General features: G+C 38.7%; 1 protein-coding gene across 2 annotated transcripts in view; it reads left to right on the top strand.

Moving 5' to 3' along the window:
* Positions 1-1,413: 1,413 nt before the first annotated feature.
* dennd4a (DENN/MADD domain containing 4A) overlaps positions 1,414-20,212 on the top strand; it is a 34,677-nt gene continuing 15,878 nt past the window's right edge. Inside the window, exons 1-19 of one of the 2 annotated variants that reach the window (XM_030136095.1) lie at positions 1,414-1,630; positions 8,056-8,380; positions 8,586-8,832; positions 9,469-9,538; positions 9,635-9,804; positions 10,518-10,756; positions 11,105-11,171; positions 11,261-11,319; positions 11,413-11,557; positions 12,519-12,694; positions 13,031-13,131; positions 13,813-14,031; positions 14,437-14,582; positions 15,092-15,112; positions 17,634-17,767; positions 18,138-18,270; positions 18,568-18,774; positions 18,879-19,007; positions 19,105-19,249. In XM_030136095.1, coding sequence (XP_029991955.1) covers positions 8,070-8,380; positions 8,586-8,832; positions 9,469-9,538; positions 9,635-9,804; positions 10,518-10,756; positions 11,105-11,171; positions 11,261-11,319; positions 11,413-11,557; positions 12,519-12,694; positions 13,031-13,131; positions 13,813-14,031; positions 14,437-14,582; positions 15,092-15,112; positions 17,634-17,767; positions 18,138-18,270; positions 18,568-18,774; positions 18,879-19,007; positions 19,105-19,249 — 2,719 coding nt within the window. In that variant the 5' untranslated portion in view covers positions 1,414-1,630; positions 8,056-8,069. Of the gene's footprint in view, positions 1,631-8,052; positions 8,381-8,585; positions 8,833-9,468; positions 9,539-9,634; positions 9,805-10,517; positions 10,757-11,104; positions 11,172-11,260; positions 11,320-11,412; positions 11,558-12,518; positions 12,695-13,030; positions 13,132-13,812; positions 14,032-14,436; positions 14,583-15,091; positions 15,113-17,633; positions 17,768-18,137; positions 18,271-18,567; positions 18,775-18,878; positions 19,008-19,104; positions 19,250-20,212 lie in introns of both variants that reach the window. The other variant, XM_030136094.1, reaches the window with a different exon arrangement.

Below are 20,212 nucleotides of genomic sequence, written 5' to 3'. Positions count from 1 at the left end.
AATAGAAAAAATATAGTACTTTTTACATTTAAATTTCTAGATGGAAGAAAAATTCACTTTGCTTTTTTTTCCTCCTCTCTCATTTGCTTCCTCCTCATGATTTGTATTGTGACTAGTGGTGACATATTTCAGGTTTCCTCCCACGTCCACACTTCTACCTGGAATAATGATGTCACCTACACATAGTCCTGCTCTATAGAATGCAATGATACATTTCATAATATATCCCTAACAGTGCTCATAATAACATCATTACTAAAATTGTCAAGCATCCAATGAGTAATATAGGGTTTTTTCTTGGTTTATCTATGGACCATTAGGCTATATAGAATATAACAATATAATAAAATATAATAAAATAAATAGTGTATGCAGAATAATATATTTCTGACTGGATTTTATTCTAATCTGCCAAAATAAATCAAAACAAAAACAATGCAAATAAATAAATGTGTATTAGTACCATGTGAAGCAAATAGTCATATATGTTGATAGGTTAATCTTTTTTTTTTTTTTTAAAACCCTTTCATGTATACTGGTCACTACAATGGACTGCTATTCTACAGCTCTTCTCTTGTATATTCATGGATTTTGTTGTTTTGTTTTTTTGCTCATATCTTTATTAAAGTTTTAACACATTACATATGTTTTCTGACATGAATTGGTAACGTTATGTTGATCTGCCCTGAGTGTAATAGTTACAGTTTTCACGCAATTTATCAGTAAATACATGTTTCTTTGCTTCAAAAATGAAACACATGGTGTCCAGCTGAGTGGACATTTTTGCAACTTCATGAAAAATAGGTTCATAAGAATTTTTATTTTTTATTATTATTACTACTATTTTTTATTGTTTTTTTTTTCCCTTTTTTTTTTTAAATTTATTTTATTTATTTATCATAAGAAAATTTCTAATTGCATTGTTTTTTTTCATACCTAAAGAGGAATAAAAACACTCAGGAAAAAAATCTTGATTAAGGTTCTCATAATTCGTGCATGAAAGGGTTAAAGAAAAGAAAAGGGGAAAAAAAAAAAAGAAATTAATAATAATTATGATAGTCTATTATTTTCTACGGCTCCTGTCAATTATAGGCCTTTGGACATGTCAAGAGTTGTCTACCAGCAGTTGTTGTCTCTGTAAACAAAAAATGTAATTAAAAAAAAAAAAAAAAAAAAAAATCCAAAATGAAAGGAAATTAAAATAAATATATAGTCTACATAAAAACAGAGGTATGAATGGAATTACAGACAGGAAGTTATAGCTATAGACGAGGTTCCCTGATGGCTTTTGGTTTTTTTTAGGTAATAAACATGTAAACGCAGACCAACTGTTTCTTCACACCTACAGACGTTGTTGGGCTGCCATCAGTGTCACTAGTGACGTGAGCTCGGGTTGTAATCAGTCACGTGAACGCGCAGGTTTGGATAAAGCGCCGCTCGGGATACACGGGCTGCCGTCTATTCACACACGTCCAGCCCTGTTTGAATGATTATTTTTTAATGATAGTAAATTAAGTTAAAATAGAAAAAAAAGCAAACAGTGAGGAATAAACACAGCAAAGCGAACCGTGCGTAATTCGACGCACCAGATATTCGACAGATCATCTTCCACTCGTCGCGATTCTGAGATGTGAGTAGGTTTTTCTTTTATTGAGAATAAGAACAAACGACGTTTACGCCTCTGTTCTGTGTGATTAAGGCGTGTCTGTTTTATTTCTATTAAAACATTTACTATTTTAAGCTTGTTGATTGCATCTGTGATGTGTGATGTCTGAGTCAATCCGCGCTCTGTGAATTATTATTTTTTTATTGGATGTTTTTTTTTTTTTGTTTGTTTTTTGTATGTGTGAAAATACTCAATATGCTAGATATCTATACAGACGGTAAATAGAAATACTCTTACTTTCTAGATGTATGCGTTAAAAAGATGTTTTTTTTATGGTGAACATGAGCATCACTGCCTGAGTGGGATTCTATTTACGGTGCTCCCATTGGTTACAGTGAGGTCATATGGAGGCTTATTTCATTGCATCCCTTCTAGATGCTCTATAAGATGGCCTCTTCAGATCGTAGTATATGAGGAAAACCCCCTCTTGTATTATTATGCAAACTATGGTCAGTTACAACCACCTCTGGAATCGAATGAGAAACCATATATATTACCAAATCACCGCGCGCACAAGCTTAAAAGATTATGGTGTTGTATCAGCCTATAGTCTTCCTCTCCTCCTCTGTGTTTATCTTGGGCGTGTGTGGTTTCCTCATCGCAGTCAGGGACCCCCCCCCCCCCCCAGTCAAACATAAGGAATGCAAATGGCTGATGAGGGTGAGGGCTGTCTTCAAGGCTAAGAGGGAACAGATGCTGAGTGAAATGTTGTGGTGTTCCCTCCCAGATCAGACTGCCCATCCTCCCTGCCCCCCACCCCCCACCCCCCCTGGCCCCCCTCCTGCTGCTAACACGGCCCTTTAATCCCTGCACAGCCTGGACCCAACTGTCCAGCAGCTCCTGCCTCTGTCTCCTGGGTCATCATTATAGCTACACTGTGATGCTCCAAACATGTCTGAATCCCTTTGTGTTGCTTTGCTGAATAACATACATTATGTTGCATAGGCTGTTGTGGAAGAGTTCACTGATTTTATATGTGCGAGGGCAGGATTGTAATATAAAAATGTTTTGTTACAGCTTTTATATTGGCTGTAAGCACATATAGTAGTGGACAAAAATATTAGACCAACCCCTTGTTTTCTTCAATTTCTTGTTCATTTTAATGCTTGGTACAACTAAAGGTACATTTGTTTGGACAAATATAATGATAACAACAAAAATAGCTCATAAGAGTTTAATTTAAGAGCTGGTATCTAGCCATTTTCCATGGTTTTCTTGATAATAACAGTTCTTACATCAATAGCTATGGGATTGTACGGCCAAAAACAGTGCTTTTAGGCATTCCATGTTTTCCTCTCTATCTGTTTTAGTCACATGATACACACAGGAGTTAGTACTTGATTGCATAACCATTGTTTTTGATGACCTTAGATGGTCTAATAATTTTTTTTTCGCCACTGTAAACCTTGTGACGAAAATTTGTTTTATCCTGTAGTCTGTGGATTACACATCTTGTCACATCTATCTTGCAGAAGTATTCAGGTGCCAATGTGAACAGTGCAACAGAGTTTCCTACATTTAACCTTTCCTAAGTGATTTATCACCATTTATTTCAATATTATCCACTGCCTCATGCATCAGGCATTTTCCTTTATTTAATTATTTAGATGTTCAAAAGTGATTACATCAAAACAAGAGACTGAAGAAGAAGTGACTTTTGTAGGAACATATTTCAATTACTGAACATAAAAACAATCATCTATAACCGCTGTCATTTATCAAACTACGTTGGTTTTACTAGTGAGTCAGTGTTGCAGAACATGATGTATCCATGTTCACTACGGAGCCTCTGATAATCCAATTGCATCATATCTGATGCTGCTGAAAAGCAGATAGACTGCATTTTACCTGAATTATTTACATGTATTGATAGGATTCGTAGTTTAGAAATTATTAAACATTTTAGGTTAGTAGATGCTTTTTGCAGCTGTTTAGGTGTTTTAGAATTAATGATGAAGTTTTTTTCTTTTTCTTTTGTCCATATATCAACCCATAAAGACCCAAACATCCATCACTGACCAAAAGCATCTACTGATCTAAACTGTTTAATACCTGTTGATCCACTAATCCTATAATCCATGTAAATAATTGGTGTAAAAGGCAGATTGTCATCTTTTCATGGTCATCAGATATGACCCATTTGGACGTTCAGAGGCTCTGTAGTGAACGTGGAAACACCGTCATCTTCTACAACATTGAGTCACCAGTAAAATCCATGGAGTTGTATCAATGACAGTGGATGGAAATGCTTGGTTTATGTTCAGTTAATGATATATTTTCCCGAAAAAGTCACTTTTTCTTCAGTTTTCTCTGTTTCTGATATAATAACCCTCAACTTAAATCTGAGCTTTTATGAACATCTACATGGTCAGTGAATTGCATATTGGAAAATACGTGATTTATACTGAAAAAATGCAGACTACAGAGGATAATGTTATGATAAATGGTGATAAATTTCTTAAGAAAGGTTATATATAGAGAAATTTTCATTTGGGAACTGACACAAACATAGTACTGGGCCTTTATGGGTTAAGAGGAATATGTGCATTGAGTGGTAACATTTTTTACTATTGCAATGATAGTGAATAAACAAACAAACCTTGCAGCTGCTTTCAAATTAATCTAAGGTTAGCTGATGGCTTGCAGGTGCCAAATGGGGTGAGAATGCATGGCTCATTTAGTGAGTGTGAGTGCATGGCACATAGAAATAGTACAATTTTTCTTATTCAGTGGTTTTCAGGTTAGGTTTATCATTTGTTCATATTGGGATGAAAATGCAATTTGCCAGTCAGGTTTAATTTAAAGAAATTGTTCTCTTGGAGCACATGCAGAACATGGTGTATGATATTCGCATGGTTAAAAGTTTGTAGATCCTACAGGGGGGCATTTTGACACAAATGGTCAATAAACTACAACCAGTTTGTCTCAATGATGGCTGCAGGTGACTCATAAAAATAATAGTATATATAAACAAGGAAGTTGGCTTGTGAGCAGATAAGAGGAAATCCGCTGTGTCCTTATTTGGCTGCTTTATGAAGAAATGTGGTGAATGAAAAGATTGCAGTTTCTGGGGACATCATGAGTCACTCACTTCCAGTCTTGAATGTCTGTGTTATTGCCTCAGTTTTGATGAGAAAGTCAGAAGATAGCTGCAAAGCCTGTGTAAAATAAAAAACAGATCCTGTCATGTTAGGTTTATTTATAGGCTTTTTGTAACTTAATCAATTCTCAGAGGATTTTATAAGACAAAGCCTCCTTGACTGATGTCTTCAACAATCAAAGTGATGAAATGTGTCCAGCCAAAGTGAAATTCTGGGACAAATAACATATAAGTGTACACTGCTATATATTATTAAACCAGAGCAGTCTAACATAAGCAGTAACCTTAGAAACTAATGGAAAACAAAGTAAATCTGTTGTTCACTGAGATGAACAAAGCCAAAAACATGAAAGAATATAATGAAATATAAAGAGGAACAAAACTACAGAAGAGAAATGTTTTGTGCAGCTTTGTATTATTACTTTTTAGGGTACATCTGTTAATAGTTAATTCTTTTTTCCTTTTTAGACTCACTGATTCACTGAGCTGAATGTGGCATTAGTAATGTCTCTGGTAATGACACAGCCCATTAGTCGACGTGTATTTAACCAGGACAATGTTCCTGCCTTGTTTCGGCGACCGAGCGAACATTGTCCCGTTTGCACTTCAGTGTTCAGTTTTAATGTTGTTGCTATGGTGAGGATTAGATATCATTTTAGGCCTTTGCTTCCTGTTGAGGAGGAGGAGGAAGAGACGCAGTGAATGTCGTGATGGTTAGAACTGGAGATTACATCTATATTTAATCCTAAACCTTTCCAGTATTACAGAGACACATCTGCTGTGCCATCGCTTGGGTTCTTTCACTCATTCAGCCAGAAGGTGAAGGTGCATCAAAGAGTGGGGTATTCTGGCCTTTATGTAGATATTTGATTAGTGAAAATAGATGGTCTCCAACAGGATCAGCCTAGTGTGCTTTTACGGCGACAAAAGTGCTTATGAACCTGCTTGTTTTTCTATCTGATGAGAATATAAATTAATTAAATGATGTTTGACTTCCATATATCTATAAGCACAGAGGTCTTAAACATATACTTTCATTTATCATCCTCTAAGAGTTTATATACAGCCAGAGAAACACGTGATTTATAAAAGAGCAAAAATTTGGTATATAAAGCATAAAAATGCAATACAAAAGTGTTCTATGAGAATAACATCTTCATTAGTAGGATTTGTTGGATATAAAAGGTATAAAGTAGATGTTCTTGTGATTTCAATCAAGCTTGGATGACACAGAGAAGAATACATAAGATATTAATAAGAGTGGTCTACTTTTTTCTCTTTAGAAATGATCTGCCTCAGTGATTAAATCTGCTAAATCTTACAGACTTTAATAAGATGAATTGCAAAACAAATGACAATAGTGCTGATTAGCTGATGTCATGTACATTTATACTGTAGATGTATAAATGTTCCACTAGAAACAACCTGTAAAGTGAATGTATTGTAATGTGCAGACGTTTTTTTGAAGTAGATCTGGTAGCTCTGAGACAAACATTCCTTTTAAGCAAAACCCAATGTCTTATTAATTCTTAGACTTTCACGTTTTGACCCAAGACTATATCTTGGAAACTACCGCTTCATTTTTCTTTATAAGTGACTCAAACTTGGTAGCTTCACTTCACTAATTTTAATCTGGAGGCATTCTACTTGTAGACCAGTGTTATTATGGCGGTACCTTTTTAAGTACAAGGGTTATGTTGTAATAGCAGTGTTTTAGTGTCACTCAACTTAAAACTTGCATCACTTTGAATCTATTTGGCGGACCAGAAGGAAATGCAGTTGCTAAATTAATCACTATTTTGATTGTGCATGTATTAAGTATATATTAAGACACATTCCTCTTGTTATTCCTATTTATACACATCAATAATCACCTTTGACCAGGTGCAATGATTACATACTGAGTCCTAGTTACACTTTTTCTAACAATAATAAATCACATTGTCACAATCATTTCATGACATGAGGCAAGAATGTTTTATTCCAACTTTATGGGTATCAGTGTATTTGTCCTAAGGATAGGGATCAGTGAAGGGCTGTTTGACTTGCTTAGTCATTGGATATACCGCCACTACAGCACTGTGAACATGAGACAGGAAATACAAGTGATTGAATTTACCTGACATGTTATAGCGGTCTAGTGGTTTTGAGAAGATTTTATATCCAAGAAATATCTGACGGTCAAATTTCCGATAGCTGAATCATTCTTGTCTCTCGGTATGACTGTGACTCTGGTAATGCTACTGCATGCCTGTTACCATAGATTATCTTTCCTTTTCCATGTTATGATGTTAGCGGTCAGTTTCATGGTCTAAGCCTGTAAGCAGTGCTTAGCTTTCTGTCCCATCACTGGGCCGTGGGGGGAACAGCATACAGATGCATTAGCTTTAAAGCCAGTGGAAGCCAAAGTCTTAAGTGGGTGAGATATGGCCACAGCTTGGGTGCCATGTTCCTAGTGGCGACACGTTGAGCGCTGAGGAAAACTTTATGTTAACTCCCTCATATCCCAGTGGGGAAAATAATAGGCAGCTGTTTATCAGTTTGCTAGTGAGTGTGAAGGAACTGCTGAGAGAGATAAAGCAGACTCTTTAACTGAAGCACAATAAGCTGACCCAGTGCTGCGAATGCTTCCAGGGCTCCATGCTTTGTGATAAAGCTATAACAAGCTGACTCACAGGCGCTCCCTCTGTTCCTGCCTTTTTCCACTACATTGCTGAGTGCAGAATATACCATGTCTGAATATCACCTCGCTAAGAGCTCAGAGAAAGCATTTTTCTGTCTTTTACGTCCATAATGCATAGTCTAATGGTACTTTGCTTTCAACAGATGCTTTTTCTTTTCTTTTTTTTTTTTTTTTTTCTAAAATAGCATGTGTTTTATTTTACATAATCTGTCATGGCATATAGCAAGGTCACTGGTCTTAAGCCCTCCCATATTTCTTGGTGAAATATAGTGCTTTTGCAGAAAGGAATGCATGCTAACTGATTCCAGATGCTGACATTATATTTTTTGCTGTTTTCTTCAGTGTAGCCTGTATATGTAATGTCGGTAATATGTTACATGGTGCATGATATGTCTATTCTCATGCTGAATGCAACATTTGAGGAGAGAGACAATGAATCCAGTCAGAGAGGGTTTTTTAAGGTCATATTCACATAACCAACTTGTCTACTCAGCACAGATTTTCCTAAAAATGTCCCCTTGTTGTTAACCTAGACTACATCCAGTGATATAATTAAAATGCCTAATGGACTTGCTCTCATTTCACTCTCCCTTTATTTTACAGCAGTGTGGGAATGGGAAATGATGGAGGATAAAGGGCCTCGTGTAGCCGACTACTTTGTGGTTGCTGGCCTTACTGACTCGTCCAAGCCTCTGGAGGAGGAGCTCCACTTTGACGATGTTGGTCCCAAGTCTGTGAAACCCAATGCCCCGATCACAGATGTCGCTGTTGTGATCCGCTCCCTGGGTGAGGAGGTACCCCCCGGTTTCACCTGTGTGGAAAGCACCCCCTCGGGCCTCTCTGCAGAGCTCAATGGAGCCAGCCTCAGGGGCCCGCAGATCTACTTGTGCTTCAAGCGAGGTAGAGATAAGCCTCCACTGACAGATCTTGGGTAAGCAGTAATCCCCAGCCACTGACCCTTTCCTCACCCAGCACCACTAATCACTGCTCTGCTTTGGGTCACTCTAATCTTCCCTTAAACACATCCTCTCATCTGACATGTCTTCAATGAATATATTATCAGAGCTCTCCAGTAAAAATTTTAAGAACACAGTGATCCAAAAAGATCGTTTGACTAAAACTGTCTCGTGTCTCAGGGTTTTGTACGAGTGGAAGGAGAAGCTGAAGCCTGGATGTCACATAGTCCAGACCACGCCCTCAGGTCGCCCTGCCAACATCAGCAGCTCATCCTCCCAACGTATCTACATCACCTACCGCCGAGCCCCCAAGAGCCAGCCCCACACCTCACTAGCCGTCACTGATGTCTGCATCATCATCCCGGGCAAGGGGGAGACGCCCCCTCACACATTCTGCAAAGTGGATAAAAACCTCAACAGCAGCATGGTGGGCTCAAGCTCCGACAACAGTGGGCCTCATTCAACAAGATGTTTTCTTCGATTTGTTCTTGACAAATGTTCTAAGAGCCTTTCTGATTTTTTCATACATGTGTTCTTACACTAGTGAGTTGAAATTGAAAGCATATGCCAGTTTCTCTTATAGTGATCAGGTAAATGCTTAGTCAACCCCATAAATCACAGTTTGGGCATGAAGCATCACACTGAAAATATAAGAAAAACTTCATCAACTCTGAAGTGAAGATGCAACTGCAGGAAGGCACCAACCTGTTATATTTAACATCAGTGGTGAATATAAAATCAGATAAATGATAAAGAAAATGTGATTGTAATTTCAGTTCTTTGATACTATACAACTAAAATTCAAACAAACAAAGTAATCTATTATTTTGCACAAACATGTCAGCATTCAGATATCTGTGAGTGTGATCTTAAGCATAAATTCTGTTCTTATCCAAGAACAAATCTGAAATAAGAACACAATGGTGAATGCCAGATTCTTTGTGAAAATGGATAATTTCCTCTGGAGAAAAGTTGTTGAATGAGTCCCATTATTTTATGTGTAGTGTGCCAGCACAAATAATTCAGCTTTCACTGACATATGGTAATTTTTGTCTTTTTCCAGTGGGGATCCTCTGTCTACCTTTGTTATAAAAAGTCTCTGGCTAAAGCAAACACAATCGCCTACAAAGCAGGTAAAGTGTTTGGGAAAATGTGCATTAAGATGTTTGTGGACATTTAACAGAAGTTGCAGTGGAATTCTAAAGGTTTTAATTTCATTCTGTGTCCAGGTCTACTATGTCGATACCCTGAAGAAGACTACGAGTCTTTCCCACTGCCTGAGTCAGTGCCTATGTTCTGCCTTCCCATGGGGGCAACAATTGAGTGCTGGCCTGCACACACCAAACATTCCCTGCCTGTCTTTTCGACATTCGTCCTGACAGGGGCCTCTGGAGAAAAAGTAAATTGACACACTCTCAATATAATTACATGCAGTAATGCTCATTACTCCTCTAAATATGTTTTTGTAACCGTAGTGTTAATTGTGCTTTTGTGTCGCGTACTGTTTTCCCTCTTTAACACAGAATCTATCTAAATTGCTTCATTTCAACCAGCCTCTCCCTCTTTATCTGCCTCTCCATTTCTCTGTGTGCATTAGTATCCCGTATGGAGTAGTTTGTTGATGGACTGCAGCAGGGTATCTATCTAAGAATACCAGACAGTCTTAATCAACTTCTGAACTCTGACTGGAATCCAAAAATGGTCTAAAGGCTGCATTCGGAATACTAAAAGGCTTTTAGCCTTTGAAAGCGATGCAGCAGAAAAGATGGGGGTTTTTTTGCGACTCATCTTTTCAATAATGGATAACTCATTCTCCACTTGGGCTGCTGCTTGGGTTTAAAATATAAAATGCCTCTGTGACTCTTTCCTGCAACCTTCAGTCTGCAGGCTGTTCTCCTGGCACTTCATGCCTGGAGTGATTTGTTTATTTTTTGGAGAGGAAGACCTTCAAAGGACTGAGTATGATTCAGCTGATTTCATAATAAAAATTCTATAGCCAAACTGCCACAACATCTATATGAATATGTTTGATCAAATACCTCTGTCTCAGCTCTTTTAGTATGCATGCGTGGTTGTATCTATATTCTCACATTGTGATACCTTTGTTTGCAGGTATATGGAGCAGCCATTCAGTTCTATGAGCCTTACTCAGAGGAAAATCTGTCTGAGCGTCAGCGTTCACAGCTCAGCCTGCCAAGCTCTGATCTCGGGCCTGATGGGACCAGAAGTGTTTACAGCAACAAGAGCATCTGCCTGCTCTCTCACTGGCCCTTCTTTCAGTCCTTCAGGAGTTTTCTGACTTTCCTCTACCGATACTCCATCTCTGGACCGCATGCCCTGCCTATTGAAAAGTACGCAATCTTTCAACTTTAATCGAATCAGGTGTAGATATTGTAACACCTTTTGACCACAAGCAAGGTGGTTTTTATCATGAATATTAATAATATATTGGCTCTTTATTAGTCATTATAAGGCCTTATTTTCCATGACCATATAATAAAACCATTCCATTCAGCAGTTTTCCTTCAGTAACCTCCTAATCGCTGTTTATATAAGGAGCCAATATACTACTAATATATATGCTAATAAGCCTCTATTTTATTATAAATCCGTCTATTTTAATATAAAATGCTACCATTCTTTGTTATGTAGGCAGGAGCCCTATGGTTTAAGTAACAGAATTGTGTTTTTATTCATAGGCACATCTCTCACTTCATGCAAAATGTGCCATTCCCATCGACTCAGAGACCTCGCATCCTAGTTCAGGTGAGTTTAAAAGACGACATCTGAGCTTATTCCTCCACCCGCTAACGCTTCAATGGGTTAATCTTCTCCTGTTTGTTTGTTTTCCACAGCTGTCTCCACATGACAGCCTGATTCTAAGCCAACCTGTCTCTTCTCCACTGCCTCTTAGGTAGCGAAAAATCAGCAAAATTAGAATACCAACTTGCTGCTGCCTGGATCTAGAGACATTTTCTGAATTTGTGTGCTTGTTTTCATGCTCTAGTGGTGGAAGCCTCTCCACACTACTCCTAAACCTGGGCCCAAAGAATGCAGCCACTCTGTTGGTTCTGGCTGTCACAGAGCACAAGATCCTGGTTCACTCCCTGCGTCCAGCTGTACTCACCAGTGTTACAGAGGCTCTTGTATCTGTAAGTTTCACTTTAGATTTCCAATATCCATTATATCTGAAAATTATTCTTGCGCTGCTGTCTTTAATGAGATTGTGAGTATTATGGTAAATGAGGTAGGAGGTAGAGCTGTGGTTTTAGCAAAGTACCCATAATCACATCAAAGAAGGTGTATAGAGCTGCAGTTGTTGGATGATAATTACCACTGGAAAGTGTTCTGCAAACAAGTGGGTGCATTATATTTACCTCCATCGTGGGGCTACAGCGTGTTTGTCTGCCTGTCTTTCTGGTTACACTGAAATTGCTGCAACAATTTTATAAACCTGGTTGGGTAGGGCATGGACACTTCATTAAAATAGGCTGGGGTACCAATAAGGGGGGGTAAGCATGACAAATTCATGGGGCCCAGTGTTTATGGGGGGACCCATAGAGCAGTGGAGGGGGCCCAGTGGATATAGAAGTTATGAAAATTTTGTGTAAGATCTGCTGTAGAGGAGAGGTGTAGAAGTCGGGAGGCAAACGGTGAATGCATGTTAAGTTTTGTTTTCGTTGTCATGGTATCATAAGTCATGTTGTTTATGGAGTGCACCCCCACTTACATAGATTGAGAAGATAGTCAATTTCAATTTCTGTAGGGTCCACAACAATTATGCTTACATGGGGCCCATAATTGGTAGCGGCACCCCTGAAAATAGGTGAAGCCTCTAATTGTTTTTGCTTAGAAATTAGAATGGCAAGAGTCACTTTAACTATCCAGTAGTATCAACTGAAAAAATGGGAAAACATGGGTCATTATTTGTGGTTTGTTTGTACTTTGATAATATTACTGAGGAACAAGAAGAAGAATGGGCATTTTCCGTGGCAGAGGTTTGCTGTCTGAGTGCCCTCCTAGGTTTAAAGAGATTAAAAAATAAGAAAAACTTCCACATCTTTACCCCAGAACCTCTTCTGTCATTTACTGAAAATGTCACTGCTCCAACAGATGATCTTCCCCTTCCACTGGCCATGTCCCTACATCCCTCTGTGCCCACTGGCCTTGGCTGACGTGCTCAGTGCACCATGTCCTTTCATTGTGGGCGTTGACTCCAGATACTTCGACCTCTACGTGCCTCCAGCTGACATCAGCTGTGTGGATCTGGACACCAACACCATCTCCCAGTAAGTAATATCTGACCACAACTGCTCGGTGATAGATGACCACCTTCAACTTCAAGGCACAGAAAAAACTTGTTTTCTGATTACGACTCTGAAGTTATCAGCATCTGTCAGTGATAGCTGCTCTTATGTAACGGTAGAAAATGGAATGAGAAATATTCTTACGGTACATAAAAGTACATTTGGGTTCACTGGTCTCCCACATTAATTCAAAGCATGTTGTGGAGAGATTAAATTGTCAGTGCTGTTGTCAGTGAATTTTTCTTTCTCCTTTCTATCTTTTTTCAATGTTTCTTAACTGTCCTCCCATGTAATTTAAACCACATGGTGTGCTTTCAGAAAAGATGACAAGAAGGCTCTGACGTGGAAAATGTTACCCAGAAGAGCCTGCAAACATCTTCTGAATACCCTGAATAAACTCTATCAGCAGCTCACTGAGGGTGAGTCCAGTTCGATGCTGCGTCATTTCACTGTGTGGGTTTATGAATAATTTAGGCTGGCTGCTTGAGTCTGTTGAGTCAGCTCATACAGTCAGTTTTACAGGAAAAAATCCAGCATATGAATTCAATACACAGTGGTTAGTGTATCCCAGGAGATACTGGGGATGAAGGGCAATTTAGAGTAATACACAGAACCCCATCTTAGCAATTTTGTTGGGCCATTATTCACATTCCATCATATCATGTCACTCTGTTGTTAGATGGTTTATTTTGGTCTGTGGGAGAAAGAGAGGGTTTTTTTAATCTATTTTTTTTATTTAATATTGTTCATTTCATTCATTACGGTGATTATACATTAATGCAAATTTGAAAGAAAATCCCTATCTAGAATGAAACTCTGTATGTGGCTGATTTACATTTACTCTCAATGTTATCTTTTGCAGACTCCATTTCATCTGAATTAGAAATACGATGTTGTCATGTCAGGCTGTCTGGAGCTTTGTTTCCGTATGTGGTTAGAAAAATCTGCCACAAAAACCACTTTTCTGTGAACAGCATGTTCTCTTCTTGTACTATTTGCCACTGAATTTCTTTGCTTTTGTTCTCTTGCAGTGTACACAATAAATAGGTCAGTAGGTCTTGTTTATTTGCTTACACGGTGCACATGTTGTGTGTCCTCAGGTGGTCAGTTGAACCGTGACGATTTGCAGATGGAGCACACAGTGACTGACAGTGAGCTTAATGGTGGAAAAAGCCTCCAAACTCTGGAGCTGGAGATCCAGGAAGCCTTTCTGCGCTTCATGGCGGCCATCTTGCGAGGCTACCGTACCTACTTACTGCCCATCACACAAGCCCCCTCAGAAAAGACAACAGATGCCAGTTCACTATTTGACCTACAAGGTATGCTTCAGTGTGTCACAAACCATTGCTGATGCGCTTTTTAGGAGGTTACATCCTAAATGCTGTTGCCTCAGTGTTTGACCTAAAACTCCACTGTAATGACTTTTACGATTTAACCTCAAGCCTCCTTGGAAATTAGGTTGTGATGGCAAGTCAGAGAAACCAGAAGGATTAACAGTGCAATGTCCCAGCACATCTGTGTGCTCTTATGCAACCAAAGCAGCTGTGAACAACTAATTCACACCACAGTTTTAATTTCCTCTAAATGTTGGTTAAGTCTGTGTCCTGACCTCTGCAGCACTTTGATAAGTTATCGTTCGGTTTCATGACTGTCACACGCCTCTAAATGTCAACTTTTCATGCTCCTATGTTTGTTAGTACGTAATATATTTGTGTGTTTCGTAGGTTTCCTGAAGAGCAGAGATCGCTCCCATCAGCGGTTTTACTCCCTCATGATGAAGACTCAAATGTTCAGCCGGTTCATAGAGGAGTGTTCTTTTGTCAGCGATAAGGATGCCAGCCTGGCTTTCTTCGATGAGTGTGTTGATAAGGTGAGGATTGCAATTAATCTCTTTATTGATTTTCTGTTTCCTTTGCAGTTCATCATAAGAATGGGATCATTCTGCTGTGTAAGAACAACACTCCAATAACAAAATCTGGCCTAGCCGCAACCCATTTGTTGAAGTTTGTTAATACATTTAGAGGAAAGATTAATGTCATGTTGGGTTTTCAATTAAGATGTCTTATGGAGGCATTGGTTTAATGTGACGCTATTGGCAGAACTAATAAGCAAACAACAGGAACTAACAGAATTAAACATAGAGTAATTAACACTCCGACATCTCCCTTGAGCTGCTTGTTATATAAATCAGCTCTAAGCCATTCTCGTCTCTAATTTGTTGCTCTTTTCTATTCTATCTTCTATCTTTATTCTATCTAAAAGTGTTTTCTCTCTTGTGTTTTAGTCTCTCTGCCCTTATTTTCAACTTTCCTGATTTTCTGCTTTGTGTCTTCTCTTACTGCTGCTGCTACGGTTGTGATCATGTCCTATCGCTACTAGCTATATACCACTGGAGGCAAGGTAAGCTCTCAGAGACAAGAATGAGACCTGTTTTGTTAAGATTTAAACTGTAAGCCTTAGTGAGCTTACTTGTTTGACATTTATTTCATTATATTTCAGATTAATTTCTATAGTTTGAGGTGACTCAGCTCAAAGTGCTGTGTGTTACTTTAAATGAATCAAAGACAGAGGAGACAGTGTAAATGTGATGATATGCATTAGCTGTCTGTGCATGTCAGCAATCTATTATTGAACCAAGTGCTATTAGAATGAACTGCACAGATAGGCTTCAGGTTATGTAGAACCGGTATAGAGGTGATCCTGAGATAATGATTAATTATTAGTGCTTGCCGTTGGCTAATATGATTTCTCTGTCGTGTCCTGACTCCAAAGACCTTTCTAAAATATTTTATAGAAGACAGACAAGAAAAGACACACATCATATATGAGCTTAGTTGTTGGCACCTTCTGGGATCTGGACCTGTCTGGCTCCTTCTCTATTAGAGTGAGAAACATTTGGAGAATTGTCAGCCTTTATGAACACAATGTGCCCGCGCATGTTTTGCAACACTTACAAAAAAAGACAAAACAACCTCCTCCCTTAAAAAAAAGTCTCTATGCTTGCACACTTGTGCAATCAGGAAGCAACTCTTGCATCCTGCATGGAGAGTTGAATCTCCTGTATGAGTGGTCATTGTGGTTATTATTGAGAAGTGGAAGCATTGATTCATAAAGCCTCACTGTTGCTGAAGTTGACAACAAGTGCGTGATTGAGAAAGACCTCTTGAGTGTAAGAGGAAGGGCAACAAGCAGAGAAACACTGAGGAGAATCGAAGCGAGGGCAAACAGGTCAGTGACAGTCAATTGAGTGAATCATCCACTTGACTGAGTGGAACAAACCCTGTAACACAGAAACAGTGGCGAGCTATTCAGCTGCTGCAATAATGTTAATATTTTTGTAAAGCGTATGCTAAGATAAGCTGGTAATCAGTTCAGATAAGCTGAGTGACTGTGTATCAGGATAACAGGCGTTTTATGATATCCCAGACAGTTTTCCTAAAATAGATCATTTGGGTTTTATCTTTCCATGTTGCTTTGTGTTAGTGCCATTGTCTTTAAACAGACAGTATATTTTTTAAGTCAACACGTCACAACAAACCCTTCACTCTGTTTTCAGCTATGGGAAATGTGTCAGTTTAGAGTCAAGGTGACAAAGTTGTATAGGTTAATACTAGCTGTCCAAATATATATTTTTCAATAGGCATCAATTCTGAATATTTTAAACTGTTTTAATATTCATTTTCTATGGTAACTCCGCTTTTGCATTCTCTCTTCTTTCTAATGACTAGTCGATTACTACAGTTACTGTGCTGTTCTCAGTCACTAAACAAGAGAAGGAAAGTCTTACCTCATCACAGCAGTTTCATATTTATCTTTTAATAAGAATCAAGAAGGTTCCACCCTTAATGTTTTGTCAGTATTTCCCCATGCTATTGAATGTCAGTATTTTTCAAGACATTGCATCAAATATAAAAATTCCAACATCGTGACGACATTACAGTTTAGTAGTTTCACATCCCTAGAGAAACATGGCATCAATTTTGTCCGGGTCACTGCAGCCTGGATTAATTTAGTCTTGAAGGAGTCATGGATTCATTGGCTGTGTTGTTTGGATAAATTAAAGGAAGGCAGAGTGTATATTCCTGACAAGATGGGTTCATTACTGAAGTCTGTTTGTTCTTATTGACCTCATACCTGATCTGAGGTCTCATGTCAAATATCCAGAAGGCCTCAGGCAATTTTTCCACAAGTGGATTTATTTTCAGGCAGAGCTTTGAGGAAAGATAGAAAAACATAGTCATAGGTGGGCGGCTTTCAATAACCATCCATGAGCAATGATAATGCCTGCAGAATTGCTCCAAACTACATCCTTTATTTACTACAACATTTCGGTCCTGCTTGGATTTTCATGAGGCCAGAACTGGTTTGACAAATTGAGAAAATACACATATTTATGCCAGTGCACACCAGTAGGTTGACAGCTTTGTGATTGCATGGGGTTAATGATGATAAAACTCCAGAAATAATTCATACATTTTATTTAAATAAGTAGGAGAAAATACAAAAAAGCAATAATGCAAGGTAATCAAACATAATTCCTATGCATAAAAATATTACATCAAAATATAATTCTCCTCATTCTATCATTAGGTGGTTTTAGGTGGTTTGATCTGCCATCCCAGAGCTCTCACCCCATTTTTGTGCATTATGCATAAATATAGGTGTATTTCCTACTCCTTAAACCATCTGATCTCCTAAATATCTGAGTAAAACCTCCAAAATGAAAACACTCAAAATGTTATATTGATAAAAAAAAAAAAACGAAAAAAAAAAAAAAAAACATTTTTGGTTTGAAGGTCTTTACTTTGTTTGAGGATAGACCAAGAAGCCCTGATGCATGTGTGGCAGTACTGAACATGTACACAATGACACCAGTAAAGGTTGTTGAATTGTCACTCCTGTCTTTTTCTTGTCAAACTAGATGGACAGTGAACGTCCAGAGGACACCAGACTGATTGAACTGGATGAATCCCACCACAGTGAGCACACAGTCTACATCAACCCTCCAGAGCTGCCCCCACTGCCAGAGGGACAGGAGCATCCTCTGTGTTACAGGTAACTCACTACACATCAACCTGTGTCTGTGATACCCAGAAAGACCATTTCTTTGACTCCATTGTGCACAGACACACACTTCAAAAGCACTTCTCTCTGACAATGGGTGCACACTGTGTTCCCCCGGAGGACAGACTCAGAGTGAATTGCCTCCATTGTGAGGAATTTGTCACTGCTGTAGGGCTTTGTGATTATTTTGAGCCGGAACACATCTCTTTTGGATTTTTATGGTAGCACACAATCTTCTAGGGCGTCACAGCCAAGTCACTGTACGTGTGGCTTGGCTCGCAAGTGTTTATTGGGGATAAGTATGATTGATGTCTATTTTGGTGTATGTGCCAGTCTCTGAGAGAGTTTGTGTTTTATGCAGCTACTCTGGCTTTCCTGTGCTGAATGCTGAGCTTCTGCAGCCGCTGGAGGGACCAAATCCTCCATCAGCAGGCTTGACCTCACGCCACAGCAGCCCGGCCAGCCCTACGGCCATCTTCAGACGCTCCAAACAGGTCAGCAAGGGCAAGAGTATGATTTTGTTAAAAGCAGAAAATAACGTTGTTTATTTATTAGTAACTGCTACCTCTTTAGAAAGCTTTTCTATTGTGGAAGCACATAATTGTAAGAAAACATGAATGTGCGTTGTGTTTTTTTTTTTTCCAGTTTTCATTCTTTGTTGATCCTGGTAATCCTAGTTTTAAGAATTTTAGCCTATGTTGCTCACATTTTGTACTCTGTAATGTGAATGCAGCTTGAAAATCTGGTTAAGAAAGATAAATCATCTCTACATGTGGCCTTCTTTGTCTCAGGAGATCAGATTGGCTCAGAAGATGGCAAAAACCCATTCATCTATGCCTCAGATGTGGTCCAAGTGTCTGCTGCGCCACTGTTATGGCCTGTGGTATATCTGCCTGCCAGGGTTTGTCAGTACCTGCCACTCTAAGGTTCGGGCTCTGCGCATGGCCTATGATGTGTTGAGGAAGATGCAAGACAAGAAGCTGCAGGCTCCTGATGAGGTACGAAAAAACACATATATACTGTTAAATAAGCATACATATATTTATTTCTTCATCATAACAAATATTAAAATTTTCATGATGTTTTTCTTTTTTCTACCAAGGTGTGCTACCGTGTGTTGCTGCAGCTGTGTGGCCAGTACAGTCAGCCTGTTTTGGCTGTCAGGGTGTTGTTTGAGATGAAGAAGGCAGGAGTTCAACCCAATGCCATCACCTATGGGTATTACAACAAGGTCTGTACCATCCATGTCCATAATGTACACACATAGCATTCTTAAAATAAATAATTCAATCTGAATGTATGGGCACATTTGCATGTTCTTGCTGCAGGCGGTGTTGGAGAGCACTTGGCCCTCCACCACCAGAGGAGGTTACTTTCTGTGGGGAAAGCTGAGGAACGTTGTCCTTGGTGTGGTCCAGTTCAAGCAAGCAGGAAAAAAACAGCAGACACTGCGTAGAGATCCTCAGCTTTCAGGTAAGAGCAATAATATGCTGCATAATATTCAGCTTTTACTCATAACCTAACAACAATGATCGATAAGCTGATGGCTGTACTGTTACTTCAAGTAAAATTAAGAAATAATGTGGTGATTGGTAATGTAAAGTGTAATAAATAAAAAAAAAATAGCACATAATACTTGAAGTACACTTCTAAAAACACACATATAGATACTTACTTCTAACAAATTATTTATCTTCATATCATTGTGCAGCTGCAACAGCCTTAAAATATTTCATACAATCATTGCTTAATACTGCCACACTAACAGTGTCACGCACTCACTGAGATACTAAAACATGTTATCAGTGTTCATAGTATTACACCAAAAACAGTTAAATTATACCACATTTTGAAGTGAGGGATTCCTTTTTCGTCTGTACACAAATTTAGTACATGCTAAGTTGTTCTCACCTCCTGTTGTTCATAATGGATTAAGATGTAAATAACTTGATCCTGTGGGAGAAGGTGTTCCTGTTTCTTTCCTGGTCTCATAATAAAACTTATACCAACTCCAACCTCCTTCAGCTCATATTGTTCCCAACCTGCACATTTTAATGATTCTAATTAAACATAGTGAAGAGGTTTTCCTCCCCAGCAGTCTCAGTGCACATGTTGGTCTTGATCTTATTCCCACAAGTCCCACAACAGCACAGCGAGGCTCTCATTAGCATAATGACATGTAGAGACATGTAAAGAGGGGTTGTAATGAAAACATCATTCCTTGCACCATGTCCTGTAATTGTCTTGCTGTAGATGTTGCACGCATGTTTGCCTTTATTTAACACATAAAGACCCAACCAGCCACTGGCAACCAAAATCATCTACCGATCTAAAGCGTCTAATACTTGCTGATCCACTAATCTTATCAATACATGTAAATAATTGGTGTGAAATGCAGTTTGTCATCTTTTCATGGTCATCAGATATGACCCATTT

The sequence above is a fragment of the Sphaeramia orbicularis genome, chromosome 6 (genome assembly GCF_902148855.1).
Source record: "Sphaeramia orbicularis chromosome 6, fSphaOr1.1, whole genome shotgun sequence".
In the NCBI taxonomy this organism is placed as follows: domain Eukaryota; kingdom Metazoa; phylum Chordata; class Actinopteri; order Kurtiformes; family Apogonidae; genus Sphaeramia; species Sphaeramia orbicularis.
Note: the sequence above shows the minus strand (reverse complement) of the source record. Positions and strands in the feature narration are given on the sequence as shown.